At 30.8% G+C, this 22,841-nt stretch overlaps 1 protein-coding gene across 1 annotated transcript in view; it reads right to left on the bottom strand.

The window, feature by feature from the left end:
- Nucleotides 1-32: 32 nt before the first annotated feature.
- The window catches only part of LOC141301290 (neogenin-like), a 47,297-nt gene continuing 24,488 nt past the window's right edge, over nucleotides 33-22,841 (bottom strand). The window contains exons 5-11 of the mRNA XM_073831543.1: nucleotides 19,197-19,419; nucleotides 16,134-16,288; nucleotides 9,614-9,762; nucleotides 7,462-7,600; nucleotides 4,566-4,615; nucleotides 1,443-1,584; nucleotides 33-55 (exon numbers count right to left, since the gene is read on the bottom strand). Of these exons, the coding sequence (XP_073687644.1) occupies nucleotides 33-55; nucleotides 1,443-1,584; nucleotides 4,566-4,615; nucleotides 7,462-7,600; nucleotides 9,614-9,762; nucleotides 16,134-16,288; nucleotides 19,197-19,419 (881 nt within the window). The remainder of the gene's footprint in view (nucleotides 56-1,442; nucleotides 1,585-4,565; nucleotides 4,616-7,461; nucleotides 7,601-9,613; nucleotides 9,763-16,133; nucleotides 16,289-19,196; nucleotides 19,420-22,841) is intronic.

Genomic DNA, 22,841 nt, shown 5'->3' with positions numbered 1-22,841 from the left:
AGCGACGCTTCATAGTGTCCGCGTCGCTTCCATTATGAGCGCGCATACCGCGCGTCTACATGTTAAACAACGAACTTGAGTGCGCATGTGAACGGCCCCTAATGGAATAATCTCCCGATCAAACTCTGCTTCCCAAAAGCTATAAACTGCATCCAGAACCCAGTTAAGGTACAAAAATCTATTCAACCTTTAAGATTAAAAAGAAAAAAACAGAAATAATAATAATAATAATAAAACAATTACAAAAGCACATGCAAATGAATACATTTAAAAAGTTGAAATGAAATAAAATATATGTGGGAATAAACAGGAATAAACATTTTAAAATAAATTTAATAGCAGAGCTACTGCAAGCGATTTTTAATGCTGGAAATCCATTTGTGACCCTGGACCACAAAACCAGTCTTAAGTCGCTGGGGTATATTTGTAGCAATAGCCAAAAATACATTGCATGGGTCAAAATTATTGATTTTTCTTTTATGCCAAAAATCGTTAGAAAATTAAGTACAGATCATGTTCCATGAAGATTTTTTGTAAAAGTCCTACTATAAATATATCAAAATGTAATTTTTGATTAGTAATATGCATTGTTAAGAACTTAATTTGGACAACTTTAAAGGTGATTTTCTCAGTGTTTAGATTTTTTTGCACCTTCAGATTCCAGATTTTCAAATAGATGTATCTCGGACAAATATTGTCCTATTCTAACAAACCATACATCAATAGAAAGCTTATTTATTGAGCTTTCATATGATGTATACATCTCAGTTTTGTAAAAATTTAACCTTATGACCAGTCCAGGGTCACATTTATGCTTTGCTGAAGCTTCCGAGTCTTCATTGAGAGATCAGGTCAAGGTTGCTTAGCAACGGCAGACGCCACAGGAAAGAAGTTCATTCAGAAGAAGAACAGTTCTTTGAAGTATTATTTGTTTTTATTCTGTCTGTTCAGCGTCCTCCAACAAGGATGGGTGGTGGTGGGGTTCATAATGTTCACAATGGTATTTTATTAGTTGGATGAGGTAATGGCTGTTATGTTATTTTCTTTTCAATGGCGTTCCTTGTAACATGTTCAAAAACATCAACCAATATTGCATATACATAATTATTATAATGGATATTATTAAAGAATACTTACACTATAACGTAAATTATAAGTGTAACGCATAAAAAAACCCTCAACAAATACAAATACAGATACAAATACCGGCTGCTTTGCACACCCCTAATATACACACGCACACAAAGTAATAAAAGCTTAAATAAAATACAAATATCTACATGTAAACATTTTAAACGAAAACTGGAAATGTTGCATTGGCGAATAATATTAAATACAAGTACTAAATACTAAGACTGCTAAAGCTAAATTTGAATGTGAATAAAAACTAGTATATGAATAAAAGTAAAGCAGTGTTCTGTAGGGATGGGGGTTTGTGGTACCGTCAATGAGCTGAAAGAGCTGTGTGGTTGAGATCTCAATTGCGTCCGCCCTCCTGAGTCCTTTCCGGTAGCGTAATTTATACCCCGTCAGCTCTCCGTTCAGGGTACCAGGGGGAGGCGGCTGCCATCGGACCATGATGCTCTGGGGCATAAAACAGGACACGCGGTGAGCTTAGAGATGGAGCGAAGCCATTTCAACGCCAGTCGAGTTTTAAAAGTTAGTGGATTTTAATTGAGCTGCGGAGCGCATTATATAAACGTCTAGAGGTCTGAAGTTCTTCAGGTGCACCTGAAACCACTGCGTCAGCCAGAAAACTGTCAGAGCGAATGCTGTCATGTGTCATGAGTTCATTTCAGAAAGACAGCTGAGAGGAGCAAAGCCTTCAGGCTACGCAATAATGAATGAAGAAAAAACCAAGTACGCCTTATGAAACCGGAGATGATCCAGGATCAGTTCTGACTGCCAGATGCCTCATCTAAATTACAGTCCTGACGGTGGGAAACATGAAAGGAAACAAACCCTCTGCATTTGCCCGGTTCTGATGATTAATTATGAGCTTCTCTTTTGGGTAGCGGCTAATATGTAATCATTCATTTTAACAGCTTTAAAGTAACTTACACAGGCTCTTTCAGCCAAAATATCATAATTGGATGAACCTCGCAAGAAGTGTCAAGAACATGTCAGAGTCATATTTCACCCTGATATTAAAATAATTAAGATATTACATTTGCATAAGAACAAAAAATTGAGGAGCAATACGATTTTTGGCTTGCTGCAGTATATTACTGTTTATGACAATGAACAGTAAGGTTTTTAATCTGCTTCTGCTCACCAAGCCTGCATTTATTTGATTCAAAGTACAGCAAAAACAGTAAAATCTTGAAATATTTTTACTATTTAAAATAACTGGTTTCTATTTGGATATATTTAAAAATGTAATTTATTTCGGTGATCAAAGCTGAATTTTCAGCATCATTACTCCAGTCTTCAGTGTCACATGATCCTTCAGAAATCATCCTAATATTCTGATTTGCTGCTCAAAAAACATTTATTAATATTATTATTATGTTGAAAACAGCGGAGTAGAATTTTTTTAGGTTTCTTTGATGAATAGAAAGTTCAGAAGAACAGCATTTGATTATAAAGAATATATATATAATATAATAAGAATATCGTTAAAATAATCGCAATTTCATAACATAATTTGTTATTAATCTGCCATCTAGCCTAATGTAAATGATCTCAAAAGAGCTTCCAGCCTGAGTTATCAAGTTAATATATACAAAAAAGCTTAAAAAATAGGCATTTATAAATAAATGTCATAATTTATATAATAAAGAAACTAATTAATTTTGTTTAGGGCTATTATTGTCATGACAGTTAAGCATATTTTTACCCATACATTGATTACTGTAAAGCAAAAAGAAATTATACAATACTAAATAAAATTAAAAAGTAAACTTGTTTTTGCCATTGTCACATTGTGCGTTTTTGTTTCACAGTAGTTAAAATATGGTTAATATGCATTTATCGAACACAGCGATACATTTGAAATACAAAGGTCAAGAAAATTTATTGTTATTCTGATATTTGTATAATTCAAAGTCTCTGAAAGGTCTCTATTTAAATAAATATATTTTAAACATTTAATATTTCAAATTTTTAAATATTTTATAAATATAAATATGAAAAACAGATGTTTTAAGCCATATTTATTTTTATTCAAATTAGAGTATCACATACATAAAGAAATACATTAATTTATTAATAATAAAAAAAACAGTAATATATTGGAATGAAAAGAGTAAGAAAACATACCAATACGTTGATTTATTTATAACATGGCATTATGCTTTTATGTAATTATTATATGGTTAAAATGCATTTATCGAAGTACGATAAATTGGAAAAAAGGCAAATGCAAAATATTGTTATATTGATATACGTATAATTCATCCAACTGCGAAAAGTCTTTTTTATAAAATATACATATATATTTTAAACATTTAATATTTTTAAATATTTAAAAATAAAACAAGCCTGTTTTAAGCTATATTTATATTAGAGTATCACACAAATAAACAAACAAATAAATAAATATTAAAACTGAAATATGTTAATATAGCAATAAATTGGAAAATTTTATCAGAGACCTTTCACATCTGGATGAACTATACATATATCAGAAGAACAATATTTTGAAAAAAAACCCCCCACAATGTCATAATAGCAAAAAAAATGCACTTTTTAATTTTGCAATTTAGTTTTTTATAATTTATTTTTGCGTTACAGTAATTAATAAATAGGGGCTAAAATATTCTTAACAATCATGACAATAATAGATCTAAAAAATAGACATTTTTTTTTTAAAAAGAAACAATTTGTAGGATTTTTTTTATTTCTTTTTTTATATATTAACGGATTTCTTAGGCTAGAAGGTCTTTTTAAGATAATTTAGGCTAGATGGTATATCAATAAAAATAAAGCCTAAAATTATGATTTTTCCACAATATTTTAATTTTTATTTATTTCAAATTTAGAATGAGTCTCATTATATTCTATTTATTTATTTATTTATTTTATTCAGCTTGCATTCTATGAAGGACAAGAAATGACTATAAATAAATAAATACATAAATAAATAAATGTAGAAATAAATTTCGTATAACACAAATAGCACAATTAAAAATTACATTTAGAAAATGTATCTATGCATATCTGCATTTATTTATTTCAGCATTTAATTCATTATTTATTTCTACATTATTTTAATTAATTAATTTATTCATGTATTTTCTACATTTATTCTTTTATTTATTTATGCATTTATTTATTTATACTTAAGTCGTTTCTTGTCCTCCATGGCATGCGCAGCATCAAGTAAATAAACAACATAGTTTTTATTTAGCAGGGATGCTTTAAATTGATCGAAAGTGATGATAAAGACATTTACAATGTGACAAATAATTTCTATTTCAGATAAACGCTGTTTTTCTGAACTTCCTATTCATCAAAGAAACCTGAAAACAATTCAACTCAGCTGTTTTCAACATAATACTACTACTAATAAGCAATAAAAACATTCATCAGCAGAGCAGCAAACTAATAAAACAGGATCTTACCGTGGAGTTCAGGACCTCCAGAGTGAGGTTCTGCGGAGGGGCGCTCGGCACTGAAACACACAATAGATTTAATTTATTATTATAGACCACAGAAAGCCCAGCGCTATGTCCCCGGTAGACCCCGCGCTGATAACTCCTCTCCAATAATTACTTTATCCACCAAAACCCACATTCAAAGACTCACTGACGGATGTTTATTTTTGTATGCGGCCGTGGGTGTCATTTTTTATTTATTTTTTCTGTCTTTTGTTCTTCAAATGAGGAGGATTCCGCTCGCGGCGGAGACGGTAGCAGCCGTTGTTCATGTGCCAACGTTAACGGCTCACTTTAATACAACACTTCATTATATTATTTACACTTGTGCGCTTTCTGTCACGGCCCAAATGGCTCCGTCGCAGAGCGAGCGTGTACGATTACAACGCCACCTGTCACGCGCTCGCCGTCTTCCCGGAGGTCTTTCTGTGACAGGACGTCTCACTCACGTTCCACAGAGACCAGAAGATGAGAGAGAGTCCAAATCTGGTGAGCTCCCTACATACACAGTATTTTAAAGCATCATAGTTACACTCCTGAGGCTAATCACAAAGTCAGGAAGCGTAATTATGTTGCCCTCATTTTGCATTAAAAGCTACTTTCTTATTTGTTCTAACTGATTTTTTAATGTTTATGAAGTTAGTTCTTTATCAAACTGATTATATATATATCACTTATTATACTGTTTTATATAAATAAAATTATAATCATTTTATGTAGTTATATAAAAGTGTAATATCCATAAGAACCTAACCAAAAAATATATGTATTTTTTTTAGTAATTTTTTTTCTGTATTGGATTAATTATAAATATATCAACAAATTGGTAATTTATTGTTATGTAAACATGATTTGTTTACTTTTGTTTATTTATTTTAAATTTTAAAACTTAATTTGTTATAAATTTAAAATAAATAGTTTTCTTTTATAGAAGTAAAATTATTTATTTAAATAATATGTTATTTATTTATATAAAAATATTTATTTAAAAATAAATATTTTTGTTTATAAATTATACAAACACACACACACACACACACATACATATATATATATATATATATATATATATATATATATATGACCCTGGACCACAAAACCAGTCATAAGGTTAAATTTTACAAAACTGAGATGTATACATCTTATGAAAGCTCAATAAAGAAGCTTTCTATTGATGTATGGTTTGTTAGGATTGGACAATATTTGGCTGAGATACAACTATTTGAAAATCTGGAATCTGAGGGTGCAAAAAAATCTAAATACTGAGAAAATCACCTTTAAAGTTGTCCAAATTAAGTTCTTAACAATGCATATTACTAATCAAAAATTACATTTTGATAGGTTTACAGTAGGAATTTTACAAAAAATCTTCATGGAACATGATCTTTACTTAATTTCCTAATGATTTTTGGCATAAAAGAAAAATCAATAATTTTGACCCATACTATGTATTTTTGGCTATTGCTACAAATATACCCCAGCGACTTAAGACTGGTTTTGTGGTCCAGGGTCACATATATATAAAGTTATGTATATCAGAGTATAAAAACAAAAAATTTATTTGAAAAGAAATATTTTTTAATGAATACTATAAATGATTTTTAATAAATATTTTTTCTATATATATATTTTTCTATATATATATATATATATATATATATTTTTTTTTTATTTATTTATATATATTTTTTAAATAAATAAATAACCAATGTTAAGTTTTTATGTATATCAGAGTATAACATAACTAAAAAAAATTATTTGCATAAAAATATATTAATATAAATAAAATACTATAAATAATTTTAAGACTATTTTTGTTTTTAATTTATAAAAAATTATGTTATCAATTTTTAAATAAATAAATAAATAACCAATACGCTAAGTTTAGGTTTTTATGAATATCTGAGTATATCGTTATACTAAATAAAATTATTTGAATAAAAACATTAAAAAAATACAATAAATACTTTTTTTAGAGACTATTTTATTTTTCATTTATAAAAAATTGTTTTCAAATTTTAAATGAATAAATAATGTTGACATAGCAATAAATTACCAATATGTTCATAATCCAATACCACAAGTCCAAAAAAGACTTTTAAAATTATATTTTAAGACTAAAATATATATTTACTCATTTTTTGTTTAAGTTTTTATGCATATCAGAGTATAATATAACTAAACAAAATTATTTGAATACAAATATTTTTATTTAAATAAATAAAATGTTATTTATATAAAAGACAATATAATAAATTATGTTTTTTTAATTTAAAATAAAAATGGTGGTTTGTAAACAATGAAACCATAAAAATAATTTTTATAATAATAATTAAGAAAACAATCTAATAATTATTGTATATGTTTATCAAAAAAATAAACATAAATATTATGTAAATAAAAAATCTAAATAAACCAATTAAGATAAATAAACAATTTTCAAGCTTCAAACTAACTATATTCAGTATATTGTGCATATCTAGCTGAGAAAGCATTTGTTGTCTGTGTCATTTCACAGTCAAGAAAGCCATAAAACCCAACAGCTTTACTGAACCAATAAAAAAACATCTGACTTCCTGTAAGCTAATTGTTTTGCTTGAAGCCTGAACTAAAGCGATCATGTTAGCATGTCACTTACACAACTCTTGTGACAACACTGACACAAAAACACGCTCATGAATACTAAGATTAATTCACCGACAAATCTGTGTGAATGTCAAATCTTCATCTAAACGGAAGCACTTTTAAGTGCTATTTGAAGTCCAAGTCAAGGCAGACACAGAAAATCAAACAGGCAGCTAAGGAAAATGAAGTCTGGAGGTTCAAAGTAACACGTCTAAACGTCAGACTTCATGAAGCTCACCGTCAGACAGCGTTCGGACCACAACATCCTCAGTGGAGACGCCGGGTCCGTGTTTGTTGTACGCCACAACCCTGAAACTGTACTCCGTAAACTTCTTAAGGCTCGTCATGGTGTAGGACAGACCTGTGACGTCCATGTCCTGCAGAAAAAACACAAACATCAATTCTTAAAGGTGCCAAAATAGTACTGTTTGCATCTTTGCTTTTTGCATCAATCTCTTGTAACCACTTTCCACCCTCTCTCTGACTAAATAAAATGGGCCTTTTCTGCTACTGTTTCTTTCAGACTATGTAACTGACCCTTGATCTGGTTGTCTAACATCTTTACATGTCTAAAATACCAGTGTATTTCACACCGCTTTTACAAAACGTTGCTATCACGCTAGGTGACACCTGGGTTCTTTGATATAATACGCTACTGAATGATTACCATATGCATATTTAATGGCATATTTATAGTAATCCAGTGTTATAATATGAGGTACAAAAACAAAACAACATGTACACGTCCAAACAAGTGTGCCAAAAAATATGGTATTACCATAGTAAAAATAAAATGGCAAAGCACAAGTTTACTAGAGTTAACATCCCAAAAACGAATGGCAAAAAAAAACATGGTAATATATGTTTAAAAAAATAGTATTACAAATGTAAAAAACAAGCAAACAAACAAACAAACGAAAAAGCATGATACAACAAAACTAACATTTAAAATTACACAAAAAACCCACAGTACTGCAAAAATAAATGTGTAAAATTCTATTTAAAATAAACAAACAAAAATGATGTTAAAATTTTTATTGCAAAAACAAACAAACATGAAATTACAAAAATGAACGTTAAATTATATTGGAAAAAAAAACATGGCATTACAAAAGTAAATGTGTAAAATTATATTGAAAAAAAAAAAATAGTACTACAAAAGTAAATTAGTAAAACTATATTGGAAAAAAAAAACATGGTATTACAAAAGTAAATGTGTAAAATTATATTGGAAAAAACCCCCATAAAATTACAAATGAAAACGTAAAATTATGTTGGAAAAAAACCCATGGTATTACAAATGAAAATGTAAATTTATGTTGAAAAAAAACCCCATGGTATTACAAAAGTAAATGTGTAAAATTATATTGAAAAAAAAAACATAAAATTACAAATGAAAACGTAAAATTAAATAAAAAAAAAAACATGGTATTACAAAAGTAAATGTGTAAAATTATATTGGAAAAAAAAACATAAAATTACAAATAAAAACATAAAATTAAATTGTAAAAAAAAACATGGTATTACAAAAGTAAATGTGTAAAATTATATTGAAAAAAAAACCATAAAATTACAAATAAAAACATAAAATTAAATTGTAAAAAAAAACATGGTATTACAAAAGTAAATGTGTAAAATTATATTTAAAAAAAAAACATAAAATTACAAATAAAAACATAAAATTAAATTGTAAAAAAAACATGGTATTACAAAAGTAAATGTGTAAAATTATATTGGAAAAAAAGATTAAAAAAACATATTACAAAAGAAAAAATGTAAATTTATATTGGAAAAAAACATGGTATTAAAAAAGTAAATGTGTAAAATTATATTGGAAAAAACATAATATTACAAATGAAAACATGTACAATTATATTGGAAAAAAGATTAAAAAAAACATTACAAAAGAAAAAATTTAAATTTATATTGGAAAAAAACATGGTATTATAAAAGTAAATGTGTAAAATTTTATTGGGAAAAAAAACATAATATTACAAATGAAAACATGAAAAATTATATTGGAAAAAAACATGACATTACAAAAGAAAATGTGTAAAGTTATATTGGGAAAAAAAAACATGGTATTACAAAAGTAAATGTGTAAAATTATATTAGGAAAAAAAACTATTGAAAAAGTAAAAGTAAATGTCCAAAAAACGGATGCCCAAAACAGGGTATGACCACATGCACAAAATACATGTAAAAAAATGGTTTTACTATAGTAAATGTAAAAATTAAAGAATCATGGTACAGCCAGATATCTATCCGAATAATTGAATGGTACATAGTAATAAATAAAGAAATCAAATGCACATACTATCATATAATAATGAAGCTTTCGGTGTTCTTCATCTTTTCCAGCTTGATTTCCAGCTTTCATCCATGCTTACCTGCTCTAAGTCTTGTCCCTTCTCACCGTAGAAGAGTTTGAAGGTCTGGATGTCTCCGTTTCCAGTGACGGGTCTCTCCCAGCTCAGACTGACTGAAGAAGTGCCGACAGAGACCACCTGCAGATTGGGAGCCGGACCCGGGACCTGAACTGAGACACACAAGAGACGGAACAACTTTTCAGGAAGAATTCCAGAGCTCCATCTCAAAAAAAGAGATACAAATGTGCACAATTCCTCCTCCTGCACGAACACAAAAACCCTGAAGTTAATGTTTCTGTCTTTATAAAGTTTTAGGAACAAGAACTGAAAGCAAAGTAGAAGAAACCATGGCGTATTTGTCTGTGCTTCAGCTTTAAGCATGTGTTTGAAAACACAAAGGGCCACTGAAGTAATTTCTTCACAGTGTCTTCCACTGCTTACTGTTCTTACTTGAAGTGTCTTTTTTCTTTTGTTTGACACTTATTTTTTTGGCTTTTGCAAACTTCAACGGCACGTAGTGACAAAAGACGACACGTTTCAACCCACCGCAGCTGGATACTTTAAATAATGACAATATCACATGGTAAAAGCAGACTATTCTGGCGCAAAAGCCGCATCTCAATCCCGCTGAGGATATTTCAACACTTCAAACGAGCGAAATGCATTGTGGTCCACGTGTAGGATGCAAAGGAAACGGAGGAGTTTTGACCTAGAAAGACCTAGAAAGAGAAAATTGTGTCACTTTATTTGGTTTTGTCCATATAACTCAAATGGGAAGTGGATTTATTACGATATTTGTGTTATATATAAAACATTATTATTAAATACATATACATATATATAAATGATGCCAATTTTATATTAAAAATAAATTCAGTACAGAATATTATATAATGTATATAATATTTTTTTTATTTATTAAGCTGCTACATTGCTTGCCAACCAAAAATACCATATTAATACTACTACTACCACTAATATTAAAATATAAACACACGCAAAAAAATAATTCAATACTTAAAATATTACTAAGAAGAATTGTTATTCTAATTATTATTAGTATTACTACATTTGACTATTTATTTAATATTAGTGGCATATATTACTGTTGCTGTTTTATTAAAAATAAGCCACTCTAGAAGTCTCTTTAGCTCGATCAAAAATACAGTATCAGTAAAATTGTGAAATATTATTACAATTTAAAATATCTGTTTTCTATTTGAATATGTTTTAAAAAGTAATTTATTTCTACGATCAAATCTGAATTTTCAGCATCATATTATGTTTTGTAAAAGTAGCGCCAGTTGTGGTCCGATCTCCTTATAACTTTGCACGCTTGTTTAGAATCAGCTGTCGCATAAGCTCACCAGGTTTCATGACGTTTTGAGTTTTCCTTTAGGCTTTTTAGGATTTTAGGTAAATTTAGACAGGCCCCTTTTCTAAATGACCCCTTTACAGCTTCCCAAAGGGGAAGTTTCAACATTTTTTTGATAATTATTGACCTAGAGAGTCCAGAGAATTGTACTGCAGTGTTTTTTTTAAAGCCTAGGACTAGTTTGCAAAAGTAATTATTATTATTATTATTTATTTTATTTTTTTACATATTCTCAATCATTTAACACCGTGTTTTTCAACCTTTTTTGAGCCAAGGTACATTTTTAATTGAAAAAAATCACAAGGCACACCAAAAATGAAACTCTGTAGCCTATATTAACAATATACAGCCATTCTTATCGAAGTGTCTTGAACAGGAATCAAATAAACACAACCTGGGCCTGTTTGGATGAACACAGAGCTGATATCCTAGCAGGAATTGAAGAAAGACACACACAAAGCTCTTCCTCGACAGCTCTCCCTTGAATTTTCTTATACAAACATAACGAATGCACTTTAAAACAAAGTTTTCACATTTAAATTCAGGAATCAGGAATATGACAAAATAATATTATTTTATACATATATTAATTGTTTAGCTATAAAAGTTGTATCAAATGAATAAGGAAGTTATAGTGCTTTGAATTTATTAAGTAGGCTAATGTTTAATTTCGTTCGTTTCGCTCTCTGGAAATGTAGAAAAAATATAGTTTTATAGTGGAATTCGTTTTTAATCCCTGGTTTTAAACAAGCATATACATGAGATAATTTATATATTATTGCTTGAATAAACGTTTACGAATAGTGCTAGAAATTTTATAGTTAAAGAAAATAAACAGACCTATAGGCATTTGAAAAGACATAGTGAAATTTGTCTAATAATTCCAAAAAGAAAGAGAAACATTGGACATAATCAAAATATTCGAGACATTTATTAGAAATACCATTTTCTTAACAATTAAGATGCTGCATGTGTTTATCCAGTCTAATCGAAGTGTGCGTCTCTCCTCCAACTTTCCAAACAAAAATCCCACCCCCTCTCAGAAAATACATAAAGCTGACATTACTGAGCTATATGTGACCCTGGACCACAAAACCAGTCTTAAGTCGCTGGGGTATATTTGTAGCAATAGCCAAAAATACATTGTATGGGTCAAAATTATTGATTTTTCTTTTATGTCAAAAATCATTAGGAAATTAAGTAAAAATCATGTTCCATGAAGATTTTTTGTAAAATTCCTACTATAAACCTATCAAAATGTAATTTTTGATTAGTAATATGCATTGTTAAGAACTTAATTTGGACAACTTTAAAGGTGTTTTTCTCAGTATTTTGATTTTTTTGCACCCTTAGATTTCAGATTTTCAAATAGATGTATCTCGGCCAAATATTGTCCTATCCTAACAAACCATACATAAATAGAAAGCTTATTTATTGAGCTTTCATATGATGTATATATCTCAGTTTTGTAAAATTTAACCTTATGACTGGTTTTGTGGTCCAGGGTCACATATGCGTTTAAAAAGTAGCCTATTAAAATGGTACAATGGCATTGCTCAGTTTAACGTGTTGGGAAATCGTGCGTTTTGTCCCACGTCAGCATTTATTCAACAGTTAATAACGCTCAACATTCAAAAGGTAAATATTATTCAGCCAATAAAGTGTAGGTCTATGTATTTCATAGAAAATTGTGTCTAGTACTATATAAATTACAAAGGTTTAATTGGCATCTTTATTTCAAACGACCCGACCGACCGCGACCCGAATATCATTAAAAATATTTTTGATGACTCGTAACCGTAGGTAACCGCGGGTGACCGCAGGCGGTATATCTCCTCACGGATGCGCAGAAAGCACCTTCTAGTTTGTAGTTGGGTGTCGTCAGTTCGGTGTGTTCGAGCTCAGTTTAATTGCCCGGACGCCCGCAGACGCAGATTTTGTATCGTATTCTCACTAGCCACAATGCCACTGTCACTGCTACCTGTCACATCCAGGCATCACTAATTCTCGTCTCGAAATACAAGACAATTACCTATCTGCTGCCACCTACTGATATGGAAGAGTATGACATGATTACTCTGCTGGTGTCACTAGACAGCGCAGACACTCAACAATGGCATATTATTCGCAGACAATAGCTTATTAGTTTTTTTAAAAATGTTTTAGACCAATTAGGTGAAATAGAATAATTTCCCACGGCACACCTGACGATCTCTCACGGCACACTAGTGGTTGAAAAACAACAAATGCTTTGATTAACAGCTGTGGTTCTAGAGGCAAAGTTGTCCGGACTGTGTATGTGCGAAAAACGCGAAATGCACAATCGTTTATGCCCTTGAAAAACTCAATATTGCCTCCCAGTGGCTGATTTATTTCATATTTTTTCACAAACCTTTGGGGTCGTGAGTCAAACAGGCCCACCGAGTTTTGTTCCCATCGGCCTCCATTAACCATGTCTAATAGGTGCTCAAACTCATTGGCCAATGACATGATAATGGCCATGTGTTTTTTTTTTTGAGATACACAAATGATAGACACTTGTGGCACTTTGGACCACGACTGTGCACAGCGATTTTCATGTTGATAGGAAAAATGGTTGCATAGGTATAGCCTGTTTTTAAAAAATTTCCCCTCTTATAGCGCCATCAAGTGGCCAAGCTCCACGATTTTTGTCCTGTGACCTCAGATTGAGCTCTTACATAAGTGTTCTGAGTTTGGCGAAGATATATCATTCCCTTCAGGAGTTATGGGCATTTTACTAAAAGTGCCCCTGCCCCTTTCATACGTTTTGGCAAACCTTTGCAACGGTGAGTCAACTTTTTTTGAAAGTTATTGGTATTCGCTCTCCAGAGAATCTTTCTGCACTGGTTTGGTTCTAATCAGGCGAAAAACCTAGGACTAGTTCGCAAAAGTTAGTTTAGCAAAAAATCCAAAATACCTGAAAATTTCACCAGGCTAAGGATTACAACCGGATTATGAGTGATTTTGTAGTTTTGATCGCTATAGCGCCCCCGTCAGGCCAATTGGGACGAGCCTTGGTGACGTTGTCAGTACTACCATCCCTCCAAGTTTCAAGTCTCCACGACTTACGGTTTGATCTGCATGATCAATTTTACATGGAGATCGCTGATCTGTGACTATTCTAACAATTTCAATAGGGTTTCAGCGCTATGCACTTGAATCCCTAAAAAAAAAAAAAAACTTACTGACCCTACACTTTTCAATGGTATTTTAGAGTTAAACTGAATGTTAAACTAAAAATAATGTGGATTTAATACTTTGGAAATTGATTGAACAAAGAAATTGTATTATCTGACAGGTGATTTTAAAGTGGTTCACTTCCAGAACAAAAATTTGCAGATAACTCGTCTCGTCTTTCTTTCTTCAGTCGGAAAGAAATTATGCTTTTTAAGGAAAACATTTCAGGATTTTTCTCCACATAGTGGACTTCTATGGAGCCCCGAGTTTTAATGCAGCTTCAAACGATCCCAAATGCGGTTGTAGACAATCCCAGCCGAGGAAGAAGGGTCTTATCTAGCGAAACTATTGGTTATTTATTTATTTTTTAATTTCAATTTAAAAGCTTGTCTTGTCTTGCTCTGCCTGAACTCTGTTTTTTTTTTTCCAGTTTAAGACAGATAGGGTATGTCAAAAACTCCCATCACATTTTCTCCTTCAACTTCAAAATTGTCCAACATTGCTGTTTTACCTTTTTTGTTAAGGGTATTTGAGCTTCTTTGCATGTTCACTGGGTCGGTACATCTGCAGTGATGTAGGATGATTTTGAAATGATTTTTGAAGTTGAGGGAGAAAATAAGATTGGAGTTTTTTGACATGCATACACTCTAATGGTCTTGAACCAGAAAAAAAAACAAGAGTTCAGGCAGAGCAAGACAAGATGAGCATTTGAGGTTAAAAAGTATATAAACTGAATATTTAAAAAAGATCATTTCGCTAGATAAGACCCTTCTTCCTCGGCTGGGATCATTTATCCAACTGCATTTGGGACAGTTTGAAGCCGCATTTAAACTGCATTTTGTAAGTTCAAACTCGGGGCACTATAGAAGTCCACTATAAGGGAAAAAAAATCCTGAAATGTATGTGTTCTTTACGACTGAAGAACGAAAGACATGAACATCTAGGATGACAAGGGCAAATTTTTGTTCTGGAAGTGAACTTCTCCTTTAATAGAAAAGCTGACAAAAAGTCAGTTTTAACATCTACTTTTGACGCTAAGCTGTAAGGAAAATGTGGGTTGATGAAATGCATGGACATAAACTGTGAAAATCCGCCAAAAAATACCCATCTAGACTTCTTAGAAGCCAGATGCACAATCCTGATCACATGAAAGCTCAATAAATAAGCTTTCTATTGGTGTATGGTTTGTTAGGATAGGACAATATTTGGCCGAGATACATCTATTTGAAAATCTGGAATCTGAGGGTGCAAAAAAATCAAAATACTGAGAAAATCACCTTTAAAGTTGTCCAAATTAAGTTCTTAGCAATGCATATTACTAATCAAAAATTACACTTTGATAGGTTTACAGTAGGAATTTTACAAAAAATCTTCATGGAACATGATCTTTACTTAATTTCCTAATGATTTTTGACATAAAAGAAAAATCAATAATTTTGACCCATACCATGTATTTTTGGCTATTGCTACAAATATACCCCAGCGACTTAAGACTGGTTTTGTGCTCCAGGGTCACATATGTCAGATATGGTACAAGCCTAGATGCAGTTTCTGTATCTGCACAAGCCGTTTTTACCCAACCAGTAGCACGAGTCTCCTTACGTCCCGTGAGATGGGTTCGCAGAAGCACCGGCTGCATCTTTCCTGACAGCTCCGACCTTACCTGCATCCCTGAGCTCTGGTCTCATTAATACTAGTCGCCTGTATCCACCAAAATCATCCTGACAGATGCTGCCAGACATCCCAACCGTCCCACCACCCAAATGTTTACTATTCCAGACTCATACAGTTCGGACAGAAAGAGCCTGTCTGTGAAGAAACCACAGATCAACAGTGTCCGGTAAACAAGCGGGCGGTAGGTTTGGACGCACACAAACAGGCCCAGTGTGGTCCTGAGAGAGACCTGGCTGAGGATTCAACACTAGCGGTCTAACGCTTAAACTGTGTATGTGTGTGCTTGTGTTTTACCCTCCAGCTGGGTGGCCACCGTAAGTGGGGTGGAACTCTCGCCCGGGCCGTTAGCGTTGGACGCGACCACCCGAAAGGTGTACTTGGTGTCGGGGACGAGGTTCTGGATGGTGACCTGCATCTCTCCCGGGCCGCTGGTGTTCTCCACACGCTCCCTGTGAGCAAAACGACAGCAATATTAGAGCAAATTAACATTACTGTTATCAATGTAGATGCCTCTAGATCAAGTTTGGGCGCCAGAACGTAATTCATTAAAATAAAAGTTTTAGATAGCTAGCTCATTAAATTTGATCAAATCTGTCTAAAAATAAAAGTAAAAATGGAGAGTTTAGTTTTAACAGTTTTTAATTAATCATTTTGAATGAGCTTTTATTTTTATTTGTTTATTCATTTTTTTAATTTAAAATTTAGTTTGATTTTTAAAGATTTGACATGCTTTTGTCATTTTTAGTTATAATTTAACAAAATTAATTAAATAAAATATATTACTAAATACTTTGTCTTTTTTTTAGGTTTCATTTGTTTATTTTACAGTTTTAGTTATTAGTTAGTTATTTCAAGTTTTTTCAGTTTAAGTTTATAGTTTATATCTATATCTAATTTACTATTATTTTTAAATATTACTATTTAGGTTTAATGCATTTTTATTTCAGTTTTAGTTTAAATTTATTTTTTAAGTATTGTTTTGTGTTTTAACTTAAACTTCTTTCAGAAAGCAACATTTACAATTTATTATTTCTGTTTAATTTTTTGTATTTCCATTTTAATTTATATTTATTTTAAGAAAGTCATTTTAGTGCTTCAGCTTAATTTTTTGCCAAGGCATTTATATTTTATAATTTTTGTTTAATACATTTTTATTTCAGTTTTACTTTATATTTATTTTCAGTAAATAATTTTCATGCTTCAACAAACTTGTTTCAGAAAATTTACCAAAGCAACATTTATAGTTTATTTTTGTTTAATAATTTTTTTTATAAATTTCTTTTTTTTCCTATTTATTCCATTAAGTAATTTTAGTGCTTTAACTTAAACTTATTACAGATATTTTGCCAAAGCAACATTTACAATTTATTATTTTTGTTTAATTTATTTTTATTTCAGTTTTAGTTTATATTTCTTTCAAGTAAGTAATTTAGCGCTTCAACTTAAATTTATTTTATACATTTTGCCAAGGAAACATATCTAATTTACTATTATTTTTTAATATTACTATTTAGGTTTAATTAATTTTTATTTCAGTTTTAGTTCAAATTTATTTCCAGTAAATAATATTAATGCTTCAACAAACCTGTTTCAGAAATTTTGCCAAAGCAACACTTCTAATTTATTATTTAGGTCTATTTAGGTTTAATTTATTTTAATATTTCAGTTTTAATGTCTATTTATTTCAGTAAGTAATTTTAATGCTTTAACTTAAAATGAATTTAGACATTTTTATTTAAATTAATAAAATGTATTATTATTATTATTTTTTATTTCAGTTTGAGTTTATTTATTTTAAGTAATTTTAGTGCTTCAACTTAAACTCAGAAATGTTGCCAAGGAAAAATATCTAATATATTATTATTTTTTTAACATTACTATTAAGGTTTCATTTACTTATTTTTTTAATCAGTTTTAGTTTATATTCATTTCCAGGAAGTAATGCTAGTGCTTCAACTTAAACCTTTTAGAAAATTTGCAAATGCAACATTTCTAATTTATTATTATCTTTTAATATTACCATTTAGGTTTCATTCATTTTTATTTCAGTTTTAGTTTATAGTAATTTTAAACTTATTTTAAACACTTTTCCAAAGAAACATTTCTAATTTATTATTATTATTTTTTAAATATTACTATTTGATTTCTTTTTATTTTAGTTCATGTTTATTTCCAGTAAGTAATTTTAGTGCTCCAACATTTATACTTTATTTATTTTAAATATTACCATATTTCCATTTATTTTTATTTCAGTTTTTCGTTTTTATTTCCAGTTAGCCATTTTAGTGCTTCAAACTTATTTCAGTTAGTTACCAAGGCAAAATTTCTCATTTTCATTTAGCTTTTAAAAAAAAAAGAATAAATAATAATAAATAAATAAATTATATATTATTTTATTTCAGCCTGGAATAATGTTTTTATTTTTTTTATTTTAGCAAACAATAATAACCCTGGATGTCACATGGAAAATGGTGCGTTTACACTTTACACTGTGAGATGTAGTAACCTTCACACTATAATTTGTTTGTTTACTGCATATTTCGTCAAATCTAGAGTAGTACTTTAGTGTATTTCAAGTGTTTTATATAGAAAATTCACATTCTGTGCACAGTATATACTGTATGTTCAGGGCTATAAACAACTAATGATAATGCATTTGTGCATAACGCAATCAATGTGTTTTTCAATGGCTAATTCTTAAAATATAACCTTTGATACCCCCAAATCCTAAATGTTCAGTGCAGGATTACTATGTGTAGCATATGTGACCCTGGACCACAAAACCAGTCTTAAGTCGCTGGGGTATATTTGTAGCAATAGCCAAAAATACATTGCATGGGTCAAAATTATTGATTTTTCTTTTATGTCAAAAATCATTAGGAAATTAAGTAAAGATCATGTTCCATGAAGATTTTTTGTAAAATTCCTACTGTAAATGTATCAAAATGTAATTTTTGATTAGTAATATGCATTGTTAAGATCCTAATTTGGACAACTTTAAAGGTGATTTTCTCAGGATTTTGATTTTTTTGCATCCTCAGATTCCTGATTTTCAAATAGATGTATCTCGGCCAAATATTGTCCTATCCTAACAAACCATACATCAATAGAAAGCTTATTAACTGAGCTTTCATATTATATATACATCTCAGTTTTGTAAAAATTAACCTTATGACTGGTTTTGTGGTCCAGGGTCACATATTAGTATGCTGTTCTAAGCATTAGCAGAGTGTTACAGTTTGTATTTCCACTTGCTGTTCCATTAACAACCTGCAGGGGCAGCATAAACTGTTCTTTTAAACTACACAGGACCACGTTAAATGACATTTTTTCCAATATTAAAGACACATCTTTAACCTGTTAGTGCCTTCCAGACTGTAGAAGACAGAGTAGGTGATGTTCTCTCCATGCGGCTCGGCAGGAAGTCGCCACGTCAGCTTGATGAATCGAGTGGACACCAGAGAAGCCACAACATCACGAGGGGCGGAGGGTGCAGGGCCGTTGCGCTCGGCCGGGCTGGACGCTACATGGTCAGTAGTGGCATCGGTCAGTGAAGGGACAGCAGAAGGAAGGGCAACGTCTTGAGTACGTTGGAGGGTGATTATGACGGGAGGGGCAACAAGGGGGTAAATTATAGATACAGAGTTCGGGGAGGAGAGGGAGGGCGAGGAAAAAGAAAAAGAAAAAGAACATAAAATAATTGACGTAAATGAAAGGACAACTACAATGACTCCAAAATCAAAAGGAAACAGCAAATTTACTATGAGACAGAGCAGGAGATGGAGGCTCAACGCCAGGCTAAACATGCAGCCACGACATGTTACGAACACTGAGGGGAAGCATATCATTAACATTCATATCAGTAAGCACAATGTTAATTACACTTTCACATCTGTCCCTGCAATTAAAACACACTGATGACTTCATCTGAAGTGGTTAAAAATAGCACGTTCCAACAAATCTGTCGCAGATGCAAATTAGAGGAATCAGGTGGTGATGGTTCAAGGTTTATTTGCTGCAAAAGAATACAAATAATGAAAATATATCTGTCTATTATTGTAAATCTATCTATCTATCTATCTATCTATCTATCTATCTATCTATCTATCTATCTATCTATCTATCTATCTATCTATCTATCTATACTATTATTCTAAATATTCCTTGAAAAATGTCATTCCTGGGGATGAGTCTTGCTTCAAGGTCAACAATACAAGTGTCCTTCAAGAAACAAAACCTATGAATAGACTAGAATACAATAGAATCGAACAGGAGAGAATAGAATCAAACAGAAATAGATTAAAATAGAATACAATAAAACAGAAAATAATATGTCATAATAGAATAGAATAAAGCATATCAGAATAGATTAAAATAGAATTGAATAAAACTGAAAATAGTAGAACAGTATAGAAAAAACAGAAAACAATAGAATAGAACAGGAGAGAATAGAATAAAACTGAAAATAATAGAAAAGAAGAAGTGAGCATGAAATAGAATAGAACAGAAAAGAATAGAATAAAACAAAAGAATAGAATAGAAAAGGAGAGAATATAACAGAACAGAATAGAATAAAACAGAAAAGAATAGAATAGATTAGAACAGGAGTGAATAGAATAAAACAGAAAATAATACAATATAACAGAACAGAATAGAATAAAAAAAGAACAGAATAAAACAGAAAACAGTATATTATAATAGAAGGGAAGAGAATAGAATAGAACAGGAGAGAATGGAATAAAACAGGAAAAAGGAAAATAATGTTTTAATAGAATACAACAGAAAAGATTAGAATAGATTAAAATAGAATAGAATAAAACAAAATATAGAATAGAATAAAACAGAAAAGAATAGAACAGAACAGGCTCAAACAAAACAAGAATAGATTGTAACAGGATAGAATAGAATAAAACAAAATAGAAAAGTACAGGATAGAATACAACAGGAGAGAATAGAATAAAATGGAAAAGAATAGAATAACAGAATAGAACAAAATAGAACAGAAAAGAATAGAATAGACTAGAACAGAAGTGAATTAAATAAGACAAAATAGAAAAGGAACAGGAGAGAATAGAATAAAATGGAAAAGAATAGAACAACAGAATAGAACAATAAAAATTATAGAATAGAAAACAATAGATTAGGTTATAACAGAATCAGAACAGAAAACAAAAGAATAGAACTGGAGAATAGAATAAAATAGAAAAGAATAGAATAGAACATAACAGAACCTGGCTGAATTGAATAAAACAATAAAATAATAGAATATAACATAGAACAGAATGGAATTTCAAAAAATAAAACAGAATAAAACCGGAAACAGTAGAATAGAACAGGAGAGAATAGAATAAAATGGAATAGAATATAACAGAACAGAATAAAACAATAGAATAGATTAGAACAGAATCAAATAAAACAGAAAAGAATAGAACAGAAAACAATAGAATAGAATAGAATAGAACAGAATAAAAAAAACATAAAATAATAGAATAAAAAATACAATAGATTAGAATAGAGCAGAATAGATTACAACAGAATAGAATAAAACAGAAAAGAATAGATTACAATAAAAACACAACAGAAAAGAACAGAATGAAATAAAACAGAAAAGATGAAATAACTAATAAAATGGCAAGAAAAAAAGAAAAGAGCAGAAATAAATAAAACTATAGAATAGAACAGAAAAATAATAGAACAAAAGAGTAGAAAAAATGAATAGAACAATATAGAATAAAACAAAACTGATTTTCCTTTCAGCTTACGTCAGCTTCTATGTCTATGTTCACGGCAAGAGTCAGGTTTCACTATTGAACAAAACAGAACAAAATAAAATAAAACAAAACAACAGAACATAATAGACTATAATAGAAAAACAGAAAAGAATAGAATAGAACCAAATAGAATAAAACAAAAAAGAACAAAATAGATTAGAACAGAAAAGAGTAGAATAGGATACAATAGAACAGAACAGAACAGAATAGAATGCTATCACAGCTTGTGACCGGGCATCACCCTCAGGTGTGAGTGACACCCCACATCGACTGAATGAACCTGCTCAAGGGACAGCGGGACTCTGTGTGACGGCGCGGGTGCGAGTGGGCGAGGTGTCTGCTGGCCTGCTGCGGCTGGCACACAAACGGCCATCAAAGACCAGCTGGAGACAGTCATGTGCCAAACTGGGCACTGCCGCCCACTGAATGGAGCTTCCCGCTCATATCCTGACTCAGCATGAGTACAGACAGAAAAACAACATCAACCTAAGATAAGACACCTGATGTGTAAAAATAAACGTCATGAACGACCCCGATGATGAAAACACTTGGCATCGTGGGACTTTATGTTATCACTGTATCCTGCTACATTAAGATCTTGATTTATTTAACATCCCAACGAGAAAGCTAATCTCAAATCTCCTCGCTTTCTGTCAGGACTTCACAGCTGGGGGGAAACACTCACACTGCCCTTCAAAGGCAAGATCTTAAGTCAGGAAATGACATCAAGCACAGAAGGGACCTTGGGATATTATTATTATTAGATATGCACTAAAAAAACACTACGAAATAAAACGGAAATAGAAATCTGAAGCAGACCCGAGGGTGTGGATTCAATCAGCGCAGGATCAAAAATGGATGCTGGGAAACTTTTGGGTTTGAAGTTCCCTACCTCTCATTCAGTATGCAGGGCTGAGAGCTATAGCTAAACATTACAGCTCTATATTTCCACTCGTTTGATGATATTTCATACAGGGCTTGATGTTTATGCATTTGCTCTGAAAATGCTCAAAAGAAGCCAAATTTATATTCATAATATTTAATTAAAAGAACTAAATCTGTAAAAAGATGGTTAAAAAAATGTTTTCCACATTTTGTGACCTAATTATCACAATGAAAGACATTATGATACACAAAAGCATGCATCTTGTAAATATTCAATATTATTATGCCCTAATAGAGACGTTTTTAAATCTAAAACCTAAAATACACAGCATCAGCACTGCAGTAC

Source organism: Garra rufa, chromosome 25 (assembly GCF_049309525.1).
Source record: "Garra rufa chromosome 25, GarRuf1.0, whole genome shotgun sequence".
In the NCBI taxonomy this organism is placed as follows: domain Eukaryota; kingdom Metazoa; phylum Chordata; class Actinopteri; order Cypriniformes; family Cyprinidae; genus Garra; species Garra rufa.
The sequence above is the reverse complement of the archived record's forward strand: the minus strand, read 5'-3'. Positions and strand labels throughout refer to the sequence as shown.